This window comes from Oncorhynchus keta, chromosome 18, assembly GCF_023373465.1.
Source record: "Oncorhynchus keta strain PuntledgeMale-10-30-2019 chromosome 18, Oket_V2, whole genome shotgun sequence".
Taxonomy (NCBI): domain Eukaryota; kingdom Metazoa; phylum Chordata; class Actinopteri; order Salmoniformes; family Salmonidae; genus Oncorhynchus; species Oncorhynchus keta.
The window spans coordinates 6,568,524-6,583,523 of NC_068438.1; the positions used below are offsets into that span (position 1 = coordinate 6,568,524).

Here is a 15,000-nt window from a genome sequence, read left to right on the forward strand (position 1 = left end):
TCCTTGGCACTCCAGTATTTTTACTACTGGTCATTTCCATGTAAAAGGACCCATAAGCACCAACATGTGAAGTTTATAGGAGCGTGTCAAATGAAAGCCAAAAGTCTATCTTTTAAAAATTAAGAAATATATATATACACATGTGTGTATATACATATACAGTGCCTTGCGAAAGTATTCGCCCCCCTTGAACTTTGCAACCTTTTGCCACATTTCAGGCTTCAAACATAAAAATATAAAACTGTATTTTTTGTGAAGAATCAACAACAAGTGGGACACAATCATGAAGTGGAACGACATTTATTGGATATTTCAAACTTTTTTAACAAATCAAAAATGGAAAAATTGGGCGTGCAAAATTATTCAGCCCCTTTACTTTCAGTGCAGCAAACTCTCTCCAGAAAATGACTAATGATGATAAATACAATCCACCTGTGTGTAATCAAGTCTCCGTATAAATGCACCTGCACTGTGATAGTCTCAGAGGTCCGTTAAAAGCGCAGAGAGCATCATGAAGAACAAGGAACACACCAGGCAGGTCCGAGATACTGTTGTGAAGAAGTTTAAAGCCGGATTTGGATACAAAAAGATTTCCCAAGCTTTAAACATCCCAAGGAGCACTGTGCAAGCGATAATATTGAAATGGAAGGAGTATCAGACCACTGCAAATCTACCAAGAACTGGCCGTCCTTCTAAAGTTTCAGCTCATACAAGGAGAAGACTGATCAGAGATGCAGCCAAGAGGCCCATGATCACTCTGGATGAACTGCAGAGATCTACAGCTGAGGTGGGAGACTCTGTCCATAGGACAACAATCAGTCGTATTTTGCACAAATCTGTGGCCTTTATGGAAGAGTGGCAAGAAGAAAGCCATTTCTTAAAGATACCCATAAATGGTGTTGTTTAAAATTTGCCACAAGCCACCTGGGAGACACACCAAACATGTGGAAGAAGGTGCTCTGGTCAGATGAAACCAAAATGGAACTTTTTGGCAACAATGCAAAACGTTATGTTTGTCGTAAAAGCAACACCCTGAACACACCATCCCCACTGTCAAACATGGTGGTGGCAGCATCATGGTTTGGGCCTGCTTTTCTTCAGCAGGGACAGGGAAGATGGTTAAAATTGATGGGAAGATGGATGGAGCCAAATACAGGACCATTCTGGAAGAAAACCTGATGGAGTCTGCAAAAGACCTGAGACTGGGACGGCGATTAGTCTTCCAACAAGACAATGATCCAAAACATAAAGCAAAATCTACAATGGAATGGTTCAAAAATAAACATATCCAGGTGTTAGAATGGCCAAGTCAAAGTCCAGACCTGAATCCAATCGATAATCTGTGGAAAGAACTGAAAACTGGTGTTCACAAATGCTCTCCATCCAACCTCACTGAGCTCGAGCTGTTTTGCAAGGAGGAATGGGAAAAAATGTCAGTCTCTCGATGTGCAAAACTGATAGAGACATACCCCAAGCGACTTACAGCTGTAATCGCAGCAAAAGGTGGCACTACAAAGTATTAACTTAAGGGGGCTGAATAATTTTGCACGCCCAATTTTTCAGTTTTTGATTTGTTAAAAAAGTTTGAAATATCCAATAAATGTCGTTCCACTTCTTGATTGTGTCCCACTTGTTGTTGATTCTTCACAAAGAAATACAGTTTTATATCTTTATGTTTGAAGCCTGAAATTTGGCAAAAGGTCGCAAAGTTCAAGGGGGCCGAATACTTTCGCAAGGCACTGTATATATGCATTTTTCATCCATTTTCCATCCCAAAAATGTTAACTATTTAGCTATTAGCATGCATTATTGTCATGTCTGATTTTCTAAAAATAACTTTCCACCAACACCTGTGTATAACCGCAAATGGCCAACACGCATTTGTTATGGATGCACAGTTGATGAAACCAATGCTGCTTACTCTGGTTGTAAGACCTCTCAAGTGTACAAAGTAAAAATAAAACCATTCTTAGAATAGCCTAATTGACAAGTAACTCCTATGCTGTCAAGATACGCCTCTCCCCTATTTGACCTAGATAGTTTGTGTATGTATTGATATGTAGGCTACGTGTGCCTTTTAAACCATTTTCTGATGTAGTTCTGTCCTTGAGCTGTTCTTGCCTATTAAAGTTCTGTATTGTGTATTGTTTCATGTTTGCGTGGACCCCAGGAAAAGTAGCTGCTGCTTTTGCAACAGCTAATGGGCATCCTAATTAAATACCAAGATCACCCCTGAACACTGAATATTTTAACCTTACAAATCGATAAACATCTTAGTTAACTACCTTACCGTAGCCATTTGATCCCTGGTTCATTGAAGGAGTGAATTATTTTTACAAAGACAAGAAGTCTTTTGTTGTAATTGTAATGTTGTAGCTCTCCTGGAGAGTCCAGGAGAGCTAATGGGAGTGCAGGCTTTAGCTCCAGCCCTGCTCAAACACACCACATTGTAAAATAATTCATCTTCTCTGTAGGATCTTGATAAGCTGATTCTGGTGTGTTTGGGCAGGGTTGGATCAAAAGCCTGCACACCCAGTAGCTCTCCAGGTGAAGGTTTGCCGGACCACATGTGTTTTCTATCAGTGCAGTATTTTCCTTTGTTGGGGGTTAAGTGCCTTGCTCAAGGCCACAACGGCAGGAGATATAATACATGGGATCAGAGACCAGCAGCCTTCCATTGTCAATAGCAGTAATACTAATGAAGGTTCAAAAACAATGGAAGTGGTTCCTTGCAGCATACAACACAATTATAAGTTACCTTTTTGGCCCATGGTGTTAGACATCTTTTGTGGGGGGGGGGGGTACAAGTGACTTGAGGTTTCGGACAAGTACAAAAATCTGTCCTATTTTTCCGAAGAAGGAAGTGGCAAAAGGTCAACAACGTATGATGTCCAAACTTGTGAAATATAGACGTCTACGATTGGTTCAGATTTGATTCGGACCAACCAAATTCGTTCTTGTTTAGGGGCAGGGCTCATTTTAAAATAATAGCCAGTGTGTACAATAATACCCAAAGGAGGATGTTGCATATTTATACCTTTGTGTAGGATACATCACCTGAAGAGATCACCCTACAACTCATCCAGAACGCCGCAGCCCGTCTGGTGTTCAACCTTCCCAAGTTCTCTCACGTCACCCCGCTCCTCCGCTCTCTCCACTGGCTTCCAGTTGAAGCTCGCATCCGCTACAAGACCATGGTGCTTGCCTACGGAGCTGTGAGGGGAACGGCACCTCAGTACCTCCAGGCTCTGATCAGGCCCTACACCCAAACAAGGGCACTGCGTTCATCCACCTCTGGCCTGCTCGCCTCCCTACCACTGAGGAAGTACAGTTCCCGCTCAGCCCAGTCAAAACTGTTCGCTGCTCTGGCTCCCCAATGGTGGAACAAACTCCCTCACGACGCCAGGACAGCGGAGTCAATCACCACCTTCCGGAGACACCTGAAACCCCACCTCTTTAAGGAATACCTAGGATAGGATAAAGTAATCCTTCTCACCCCCCCTTAAAAGATTTAGATGCACTATTGTAAAGTGGCTGTTCCACTGGATGTCATAAGGTGAATGCACCAATTTGTAAGTCGCTCTGGATAAGAGCGTCTGCTAAATGACTTAAATGTAAATGTAAGAGAATGACATTCATATCCATAATAATGCCTTTCTGTGTATTACAGAACAGGGACCCATGATGAAATTCCGTTATCACAGTTCCATTACCGGGTGTAAATCCACTTCATTTACTGTAGTTTAATAACCAACATTTTTTTTTCTCAAAGTCAATGTCTCATGTCATAGCTGACAACCCCAGTGTTTCTGCAGACTTGGTTGAACCTTAATTCGGAGAATTACGTTCTTGGAAAACGTGGGCCCAAAAGACTGATGGAGATTTTACCAAAATTATGTTACCGAACTTTGCATCTGCATTTGTAGAATGTTTAGTGTCAATTGTTAAAAGTAGCCCTTGTGCATAGTTGTATGGTTTGTTGAATGGTTTTTGCATGGCATACATTTTAAAGGGAGAAATCTGAGTCTCGGCGCAATTCCTTTTCTGTGGAACTGCCCTACTATAAAACATGCCATAGCAACACTCTTGCATAGCGACACCATTTTCAGATCACAACCCTGTTTATAAGCCTGCCTTCTTTGCTTCGTGGTGTTATGTGCCACCAGTTTACCACAGTGGAATAGGTCAGCCCAGGAATTGTCATCAGCGTACTATCATCAGTGGTAGTGTAACACGGGGGACTAATAAATACTGTACATCTAATGAACTAATGGGTTCTCGTGCCTCTGATCTGAACCAGGTCGGTGAGTAAGTAGACAGGCAGCAAGGACGAAAGCCTACCATTAGCCTACCATTAGGCTCAGCTTAAAGCGGGTCACAGGCCAGTTTAATATGTAATATGCCGATGACGACGACGGCGTTATACTGAAGGTCAGATAAAACTGGAATGGTTATGGCTCTTTATTCCACGGGGGAATGCGTTTGTCTACGCTCTCAATTTCTATGCCCTGTCAGTGTTGTCGAACATTCTGTCAACTGAGCACGGGGCTCCTGCAGTGGGCATGGCTCAAAGCCAATTTATGCTTGATCCGTGAACATGTGGTCGGAGGCTCCGCGTGGAGGGTGTGACGCAATTGCGGAGGCGCACGCAGAAGCCAGATTGAGTTCCACACCGCGTCACTGTGTGCCTCCCACATTTTGTAACGTTGGGGAGGGCTCCGTATAGCTCCGCATTGACGTGATCGGGGTAACGGTAGGCGGGGCGGGAGGCCCTGTATGAACACAAACTCACTTCCTTGACAACTTCCTGTCTGAAACCCTACCCTTCAAAGAATATCTTAAATAAGACATCTTACCCCCCATACATTTAAAAAAATATATATAATAATGTATTTCACTTGTCTTTCCCTACTAGCACTGACTTTGCTGATAGCTACTTTATTGAAGAAAAATGTACTTACTACGACTGAGATGTGGTTGTCTCACCTAGTTATCTTGTATATGTAATCTGCAGTAGGGGGAAACAGAACCACTGGCCCGCCCCGCCACCATTGTTATTGTTTGTTGAGCTGAGGAGTGTTGTCCTACATGGTCCCTGAAAAATGTGTCTATATTGTGCTCTTCTGCCTCACGGGGGGGCACGTGTTTCCCCCAACTTCTTTGTCGTTGTAATGTCGGACGTGGTCGTTTCACCATTAAGGATTCCAACTTTAAGATGAATGCACTACAACTGTAAGTCGCTCTGGATTAGAGTGTCTGCAAAATGTGTGTTGTCCTGCTCTCCTCCATTCCTCTCTGTGCTGTTTGTTCTATGCGAAGGGCTCATTGATCTCCGGGCTAATCACTGCCAGCCAGCCCCGAGCCCTGCAGCAGAACGTAGGACCATGAATTAACCATGGCTGCCCAGGTCTTATCACCAACCAGCTCTCTATCAACCTGCAGCCCAGGCAAAAGCTCCACACTCAGCCTCCCTTCGTTACAGAGACTGGTTGTTCCTGGATCTCTCAGCCAGCCCCCTTTTGATGCATTTTTCATACATGTTTTACTCTGCAAATATATTAAAAAAAAATATGAAAAAAGAAAGAAATTCCTTTTGATATTGATCTATTTTGCGCTGCCACTTGTTTATGCACCTAGTGTAGTAGGTGTGAGTGTTGCTGTAGTGTTACAGTAAACAGAGTCTGGGTAGATACAACTTGCTTTCCACTAACTTTTGAATCCCCCATTTTATTGTCCCCTTTCTACTATTAAACCTACAGCCGTCCTACCTGTGGTCTTGGTGTGTATATATTATCTACAGAGTTTTGGATTCTCTCTCTCTCTCGCTCTCTCTCTCTCTCTCTCTCTCTCTCTCTCTCTCTCTCTCTCTCTCTCTCTCTCTCTCTCTCTCTCTCTCTCTCTCTCTCTCTCTCTCTCTCTCTCTCTCTCTCTCTCCCTCTTTGTTCTGTCTTCACACTGACTCTCTATGACTAACTCAATTCAGCGGGTAGTAAGTATTCTCCAAACCATGCCTCAAAAGCCCCGTTCATTCATCGTTAACAGTGGTTTTAATGTGTTTACTAAATACATAGACGAATTAACATGGACTGGGTGTGGGTTCTTTTTGCTGTGCACAGCTGTGTTTAGTGCTTTGGGGCTTTGTCTAGTGGTTTTCTTGTTCCCTACAAGCCTGATTGTTTAGAAAGGGCCCGTCTATCAAAATGGTATGAATGTTATCTCCCTCCTTCAGTTCTACCAATAGGAGCTCGATTTATGATTTTGTAGGCCTGTGTTCTGCCAATGGAATCTGTTGTGTAGTGGTGAAAGTGCTTGCTCTGAGAACAGTGTGTGTGGGTCTTGGAAAGAAACATCCGCAAGTGATATCTCCAGACAGCATGATACCAAATTGAACAGCTATTACATCTAGGTAAATGTTACGAGACACGCGATTTCAGATCATAATTAGTGATGCTACATCAGCCAGTCCAATTTGTCCGCGGAGTCTTTTTTTCAGGAACCAGAGGAAAATGTTGTTGTTGTTTTTTTTGTGGAGAGGAAAGCAGCCAACTTTCAAAGCAGCCGTTTGAAAGGCAGTTGGGCTTCCCTAGTTGCCCAATTAGTCTCTTTCTCTACGTATGTGGATTTGTGTGTTAGTGAGAACTGTACCATCGCGTCTTGTAGAACTGCTGCTGGCTTAAAGACAACACTGTTAGATGTGAGATAATTATGTATCCTCACATAAGATCCTGTTCTGCTGTTTTGAAATGTACAAAGCAGGGAAAAATGTAGCAAACAAGCCTCAGGAAAACTACTTTTAGTATGGTGGGTAGCAGAATGTCAAAAAGAGGTTAAATATGAAAGAATGCATCAGTTAATAGTTACTGACTGTACTGCAGTTGTCTTAAGTAAGTTGTAGCATTCCAACAGCTTTGCTTCTGACCTCAATCTCTTCAGGAAACATTCAGCAGTGAAATGGGATCACAGATGAAACATTACTAACATCACACAGCAACGATGTGGGAATTTTAAATGAGACATGGGACAGCCTACAAATAATGAATTGAAATAATGACAATGAGTCTTTCCCACAGTCTTTTATATTATTTATTTTAAAAATCTACCTTTCTCTCCTTCTCTTGTAGAGTCGGACCCAAGGCCAGTAAGAATCTTTGCATGGAAAGACCGTCCTGCAGCCTCCTCCCTAGAGCTTGTGGGCATGGCAGGATGAGTGTCTGTGTTCGACGATGATGGCAAAAAAGCAAGATGCAAAGGCGCCCACCTACAACCTGGTCGTGGTGGGCCTGTCCGGCACAGAGAAAGAGAAGGGGCAGTGTGGTGTGGGCAAGTCCTGCCTGTGCAACCGCTTCGTCCGTCCCAGCGCAGACGACTTTTACCTGGACCACACCTCCGTGCTAAGCACCAGCGACTTCGGAGGACGCGTGGTGAACAATGACCACTTCCTGTTCTGGGGGGAAACGGGGCGGGTGCTGGAGGAGGGGCCGGAGTGCCGGATGCATGTGGTGGAACAGACAGAGTTCATTGATGACCAGACGTTCCAGCCGCACCGTTCCACAGCCCTCCAGCCCTACATCAAGAGGGCAGCTTCCAACAAGCTGGCCTCGGCAGAAAAGCTGATGTACTTCTGCACAGACCAGCTTGGGCTGGAGCAGGACTTTGAGCAGAAGCAGATGCCTGAGGGGAAGCTGATGGTGGATGGCTTCCTCCTCTGTGTGGACGTCAGCAGGGGCATGAACCGCAACTTTGATGAACAGATGAAGTTCATCACTAATCTCTACAACCAGCTAGCCAAGAACAAGAAGCCAGTGGTTCTGGTGCTCACCAAGTGCGACGAGGGGGTGGAGCGCTACATCAAGGACTCGCACACCTTCGCCCTGGCCAAGAAGAACCTCCAGGTGGTGGAGACGTCAGCACGCTCCAACGTCAACGTAGACCTGGCCTTCCTCACCCTGGTGCAGCTGATAGACAAGGGCCGGGGCAAACCCAAGATCATCCCCTACTTTGAGGCCCTGAAGCAGCAGAGCCAGCAGATCGCCTCGGCTAAAGACCACTACGAATGGCAGGTCAGCCGCATCGTGAAGAACCACAATGAGACGTGGCCCAACATAAACCGGCGCATGCAGACCTCCCCAGAGTACAAGGAGTATGTCTTCCTGGAGGGCACGGCCAAAGCCAAGAAGCTCTTCCAGCAGCACGTCCACAGGCTCAAACAGGAGCACATTGAGCGAAGGCGGAAGGTCTATCTCAGCACCCTGCCTCAGGCACTGGTTTCCCTAGTCCCTGAGCTGGATGAGATCGACCACCTGAGCTGGTCCGGGGTCCAGAAGGTTCTGGAGACCAAGCGGGACTTCTCCCAATGGTTCGTTGTGTTGGACGACACCCCCTGGGAGACCACGCCACACATAGACAACATGGAGGACGAGAGGATTCCAGAGGATCTCCTGGAGACCCCTGTGGCCGAGACGATTTATGAGAGCCACCTGGAGCACCTGAGAAACGAGCGCAAAAAGGCGGAGATGAAGTGGGAGTTCAAGGAGAAGCTCAGTGCCTCTCCCTTTATCACAGCAGGCAAGCCCTGGGAGGAGGCACGCAGCTTCATCATGAATGAAGACTTCTACCAGTGGCTCGAGGAACAAGAGTACCTAGACATCTACAATAGGCACCAGAAGGAGATCATCGACCGAGCCAAGGAGGACTTCCAGGAGCTGCTGCTGGAATACTCAGAGCTCTTCTATGAGCTGGAGGTAGACGCCAAGCCAAGTAAGGAGAAGATGGGGGCCATCCAGGAGGTGTTGGGGGAGGAGCAGAGGTTCAAGGCCCTGCAGAAGTTACAGGCAGAGAGGGACGCTTTGGTTCTCAAGCATATCCACTTTGTCTACCACCCCACCAAGGAGACCTGCCCAAATAGCCCCCACTGTGTGGACTGTAAGATCGAACAGGTTCTAGCCTCCAAGTTCCCCACACGATACTCCTTCTTTGATAGCCATAAACCGGGTGACGGGAATGCAGATCGGATTAACCTGGTCATTCTGGGTAAAGACGGCCTGGGTAGAGAACTGGCCAATGAGATCAGGGCTTTGTGCACTAATGACGACCGGTACGTGCTGGATGGGAAAATGTATGAGTTGTCCCTCCGGCCCATAGAGGGCAACGTTCGGCTGCCGGTCAATTCCTTCCACACGCCTACCTTCACCCCCCATGGCGTCCTGTGTCTCTACAACTCTAAGGAGTCACTATCCTACATTGTGGAGAGCATTGAAAAGCTCAGAGAGTCCACGCTAGGCCGAAGGGAAAACAGTCTATTTCAGCTGCCCATGAACCTGCTCCTAGTCACCAAACGGGGAGTAGGGTCTGTCAGGGACATTGGGGGGGAGACTGCTCACACACTTATCCTCCAGGGGCAGCAGGTGGCTGGGAAGCTACAGTGTGGTTACCTAGACCCCGCCTCCCCTGGGGTAGGCTATGGACGCAATGTGAACGAAAAGCAGATCAACCAGGTGTTAAAAGGTCTGTTAGAATGCCGTAGGCCCCCTGGGAGCATAGGCAGCAGCTCCCCTCCTTTACCCCCTTCCTTCAGAGACTGTCACTCCCAGCCCATCCCCGAGACAGACCTGCGGATAGTCATGTGCCTGATGTGTGGGGACGATTATGACGTGGAGCAGCTCCTCTCGCCTCTCCTGCTGCCCCAGCACTGTCGGCCGGCCTCCAGCCTGAGCAGTGGCACGTCCGTGCTCCTAGAGCTCACGGTGGGGGCTCAGAGGCACACCATCGACCTCTCCCTGCTCTCCTTCCACTCCTCATTTGCCCTACGGAAGAGCCGCCTGGTGCACGGCTACATCGCCGTGTATTCGGCCAGGCGCAAGGCATCCATGGAGACCTTGTGTGCGTTCCTGTGCGAGGTGCAGGACATCATCCCCGTGCAGCTGCTGGCGGTGGGGGAGAGTCAGGCTGAGCTGTCGGACTCTGAAGCGGCCAGGGAGCAGGTGAGCCAGGGGGAGGAGCTGGCCCGGGAGATCGAGGCCAGGTTTAACACAGTAGTGTGTGGGCCTGGAGGGGTGGTGGGAGGCCTGCACAGGATAGACCTCTTCCAGCCCTTCCTGAAGGAGGTTGTGGAAAAACGCACCATAGTGGAGGCCACACACATGTACGATAATGTAGCAGAGGCCTGCACCACTGAGAGCATGAGCCCGGCCCGCTGCAATTCCCCCAGCCCCATCAACACCCTGCTAGACTCTGAGGAGGATGTGGAGCCCTCGCCCCCCTACCCCGATGGTACACCCACCTCCCACCTGGGGGGTTTCAAGCTCCCTGACCTGGAGTCCAGCGACGCTTTCTCAGTCATCTCCGAGATCAGCACCTTCGAGAGCAAGCTCAACAACAAGGTGCCCCCGCAGGTACGGCCCAAGCCCCCTGTACGGAAAGTCAACCTGGGGCCCTACATGGACCAGCAAGGGACCAACCGCCGCTCTTTACCGCCTGCTGTCACCTGGGCGCCGGGCAGCGACGGTGGCTACGACCCCTCGGACTACGCCGAACCTGTGGATGCCGTGATCAAACAGCGGCCCACGGAGGAGGAGAGCATCTACTCGGTGCCCCACGACAGCACTCAGGGCAAGATCATAACCATCCGCAACGCCAACAAGCATTCTAACGGTGGGGGCAATGGCTCGGATAGCGAGGCTGACAGCAGCTCCCTGGAGCGGAGGCGGAAGATGTCTGCTCTGGGGGTGAAGCCGCGGCTGTACCGCGACCGCTCGAAACGCCTGGGCAAGTTCAGCAGCTTCCGCACTAGCTTCTCTATCGGCAGTGACGACGAGCTGGGGCCACCCAAGGCACCAGAGGAGCTGGGCGGGGCGCACAAGGGGGACAACTCTATTAACGAGGAGGGTGAGGACCCCAAGAGGAGGAACATCCTCAGGAGCCTGCGCAGAAACACCAAGGTATGTGCCCCAGGGTGGGTGGGTGTGTGTTTGTTTGTTTGTGTGTCTGTGTGTGTATCGTTCATCAATATGGTCACATCAGATTGCATACTTTCAGTTTTTATTCTTCATACCGGTCACATAGAGAAAGAGAGAAACTGATGTGATTCATTGAGATTTCCCCCTATGAATGACTTAATATTGTTTTTATTTAAATGTATTTATTTAACTAGGAAAGTCAGTTAAGAACAAATTCTTATTTACCATGACGGCCTACACCGTCCAACGCTGGGCCAATTGTGCGCCGCCCTATGGGACTCCCAATCACAGCCGGTTGTGATATAGTCTGGAATCGAACCAGGGTGTCTGTCGTGACACCTCAAGCACTGGAGATGCAGTGCCTTAGACCGCTGCGCCACTCGGGCACAATGTGCTATCAAGCTATTATAGACTACTTTAATGAGTTTCATCTGTTTAATATTGTTGTCTTCACTTACCGCCTTTATCAAAGTGACTTAGCAGCAGCGTTTCCTGTTGCATTGTTCAGTGTATATCACCTGTGTGAGTATATGAGCTGAGCTCAGAGGAATTAGCACTGTGCTCTAAGTGTGTTGCCAAAGGGAGGCTTCTGTGCTTGTCTTCATTACATCTATACCTAGGGATTTCTGTGTCATGTCTCTCTGCTCACTGGGGCCCATCTGATTTGAGTCTGACAGGCTCTATTATAGAGGGTCTAGGTCTAGCTTTCCTTCCAGGGTCTTTAAATCAGTTCTGCCTTCTCACACTCTGTGGTCCTACTTTTCTCCTGCGCCGCTGGAGTCCTCCAAACCTGCCCAATCATGGCCCGGAAGCAGAGGGAAACTTCAGCTATTGATCTCACCCAGCTCAGAGAAACTGTTTTAATGTGTTGCTCTGAATGTACATGTGTTTATGTGTGTGGTGCTGTCATTATTTCACGAATGGACAAATTTTCAAACTTTAACCCATGCTGACATGGCTCATTATAATTTGACACAAGCACCATTAAAACTGAAGTTACATGTTTGCCAGCTTAGTTGGCCATTTCTTTCAGCGGGCCACGTGAACGAGGGCATTAACGAGAGTAAAAAAAGAGATAATTATTTTACCGCCCCCTCTCCCCCCTCCGCACTGTCTCTCTGTACAGCAGTTGTGTTTGATCTCAGATAATAGCATCCCTAGCTCGAACCCACTCACTCATCCCAAATGACAAACCTTGTTACTGCTACAGCCCTAGTTGCAGTCCCATAGGCTGGCTAGTTCTTTTTTGAAACGTTCCCTTCGGTAAGTAGATCTGTGCAGAGTAAACCCAACAGGTTTATGACATGTCCTGTGCCCAGGTGGGCTGTCTTTCTAATCCGGAGAGTTCCCTGTTGCATCAGTGCATGAAGTCAGACCTGCCCTAAGAGCGTGATAGGGGGCAGTCTCACCGAATGAAGGGAATAGAGAGTGATTGGCAGCTGAGTGGTCCAGCTGTGCGGCATGTTTTCAGTAGTGCTCTAGTGCCTCAGCAAAACATGCCCAGAGACTAGTGGGACATGCCCTGGGTTTATTTCCTCCTCCTCCCACACATTCTCCTTCCCTTCCTCATTCTCCGACTCCGCCTCTCTTTAACCTCCCTGCTGATGAAGAGGGATTGAGGGAACATCGGACTCAGACATGGGCGTCAGCCTCACTTTGCCCTCCCTCCCCTCTCTTGCACAATCTGCACCCTCCCTCTCCTCAGACACTCTGCAGTGAAACATTTGACCCAGCGCCGTCAGTCGTAACTGCCTGCCATAGTTCCCATTCACACAGAAAGGCTGACATAAGTGCCACCTAAGTGGGAGCGAAGGCAGTGTATATGATTAGACTGGCTGGGGGAGAGACACAAACCACCCTGTCGCTGTGTGTCTGCCTGCCTGGCTGTGGGTGGGTGATAATTACCTTTGGTGTCAGGAGGGAGGACAGGCGATTTATGTTTTCACACACAGTGATGATGTCCCTTTACGCCATAAACTATATGAGTGTTTTATATATCCTGAATGATGCTCCGTAACATCACACATCTAGAGAGAATTAGTTGGCGGAACCAGTATAGGGGGAACTTAATTTAACCACCCAAAACAAATAAAACTAAACTGCTTAATGGGACTAAGCTAGCTACTCCCCTTACTGCAGAGCACAGCCGTAGGGCTGATCTGGGGCCTGTGCCCCCGCTCCACTTACATTAGAGTCTTTATTACTTAATGGGAGCCAAAACAAGGTCATCAGGTTCCCAGATCAGCTGTCTCTCTATTGATGAGGGTCACTATAGAACCAGCTGTAGCCTAGCGTGCCCTTAGGGCACCGCACATTTGGTTCATTATAATCAACAAAGAGTGTTCCTGTAAATCTGACCTGAGGTCAGGGTGGAATCAGCCAGTCCTGTCTCTGCCTGGCTGCCGTTGCGCCTCAGCAGTGAGTACACAGTGGAAGCTAACTAACCCATTTCTCCCTGTTCATATACACTCACCTCAGACTGTGTCTGGCTGACTTGAGGTCTCTCTCTATCTTGTTCTTTCTCTTCTCTCTCTATCTCTCTCACTCTCTCCAACGAGGGGGTAAGAGAGCAATGCGCAATTGGCTAGAAAGGTGAAACTGTTCTCAAATCAGTTAACCTCTCTAGGGTACGTGGGACGCTAATGTCCCACCTGACCAACATCCAGTGAAAGTGCAGGCCGCCAGATTCAAACAACAGAAATCTCATAAATAAAATTCCTCAAACATAGATGTATTATACACCATTTTAAAGATACCCTTGTTGTTAATCCCACCACAGTGTCCAATTTCAAAAAGGCTTTACGACAAAAGCATACCATGCGATTATGTTAGGTCAGTACCTAGTCACAAAAAAACAGCCATTTTTACAGCAAAGAGAGGAGTCACAAAAAGCAGAAATAGAGATAAAAATGAATCACTAACCTTTGATGATCTTCATCAGATGGCACTCATAGGACTTCATGTTACACAATACATGTATGTTTTGTTCGATAAAGTTCATATTTATATCCAAAAATCTCTGTTTACATTGGCGCGTTATGATTTGCCTCCAAAACATCCGGTGAAAGTGCAGAGAGCTACATCAATTTCCAGAAATACTCTGTAAATACAACTGTTATTGGAATTAAAGATATACTTCTCCTTAATGCAACCGCTGTGTCAGATTTCAAAAAAGCTTCATGGAAAAAGCACACCATGGAATAATCTGAGTACAGTGCTCAGAGACCAAGCAATACAGATACCGGCCATGTTATGGAGTCAACAAAAGTCAGAAATATCATTATAAATATTCACTTACATTTGATGATCTTCATCAGAATGCACTCCCAGGAATCCCAGTTCCACAATAAATGTTAGTTTTGTTTGTTAAAGTCTATCATTTATGTCCAAATACCTCCTTTTTGTTCACGCATTTAGTACAGTAATCCAAATGTGCAGGCACTAGGTCCAGACAAAGTCAAAACAGTTATATTACAGTTCGTAGAAACATGTCAAACTATGTATATAATCAATCTTTAGGATGTTGTTATCATAAATCTTCAATAATGTTTCGACCGGAGAATTCCTTTATCTTTTGAAATGAAAGGGAACGGAGCTAACTCTCACGGGCGTGCGCCTGACTGAGCACATGGCCTTCTGGCAGACCCATGACTCAATCAGCTCTTGTCTCTCCCACTTCACAGTAGAAGCCTGAAACAAGGTTCTAAATACTGTTGACATCTAGTGGAAGCCTTAGGAAGTGCAATATGATCCAACAGACACTGTATGTTGGATAGGCCAAGACTTGAAAAGCTACAAACCTCAGATTTCCCACTTCCTGGTTGGATTTTGGACAGTTTTATAAACGTCATAGTGTTTTCTATCCAAATCTACTAATAATATGCATATCCTAGCATCTGGGCCTGAGTAGCAGGCAGTTTACTCTGGGCGCGCGTTTCATCCGGACGTGAAAATACTGCCCCCTACCCCAAAGAAGTTAAACAAAGGGAGAGACAGATTGCAAGGATGGGGCCTCATAAAACAAGAACAATACGTTTTGGGGTTG

The 15,000-nt window shown here is 47.1% G+C and overlaps 1 protein-coding gene across 1 annotated transcript in view; it reads left to right on the plus strand.

The window, feature by feature from the left end:
• LOC118397137 (rho GTPase-activating protein 35-like) overlaps positions 1–15,000 on the plus strand; it is a 93,849-nt gene that overhangs the window by 53,911 nt on the left and 24,938 nt on the right. The window contains exon 2 of the mRNA XM_052467294.1: positions 7,122–10,937. Within this exon, the coding sequence (XP_052323254.1) occupies positions 7,224–10,937 (3,714 nt within the window). The 5' untranslated portion in view covers positions 7,122–7,223. The remainder of the gene's footprint in view (positions 1–7,121; positions 10,938–15,000) is intronic.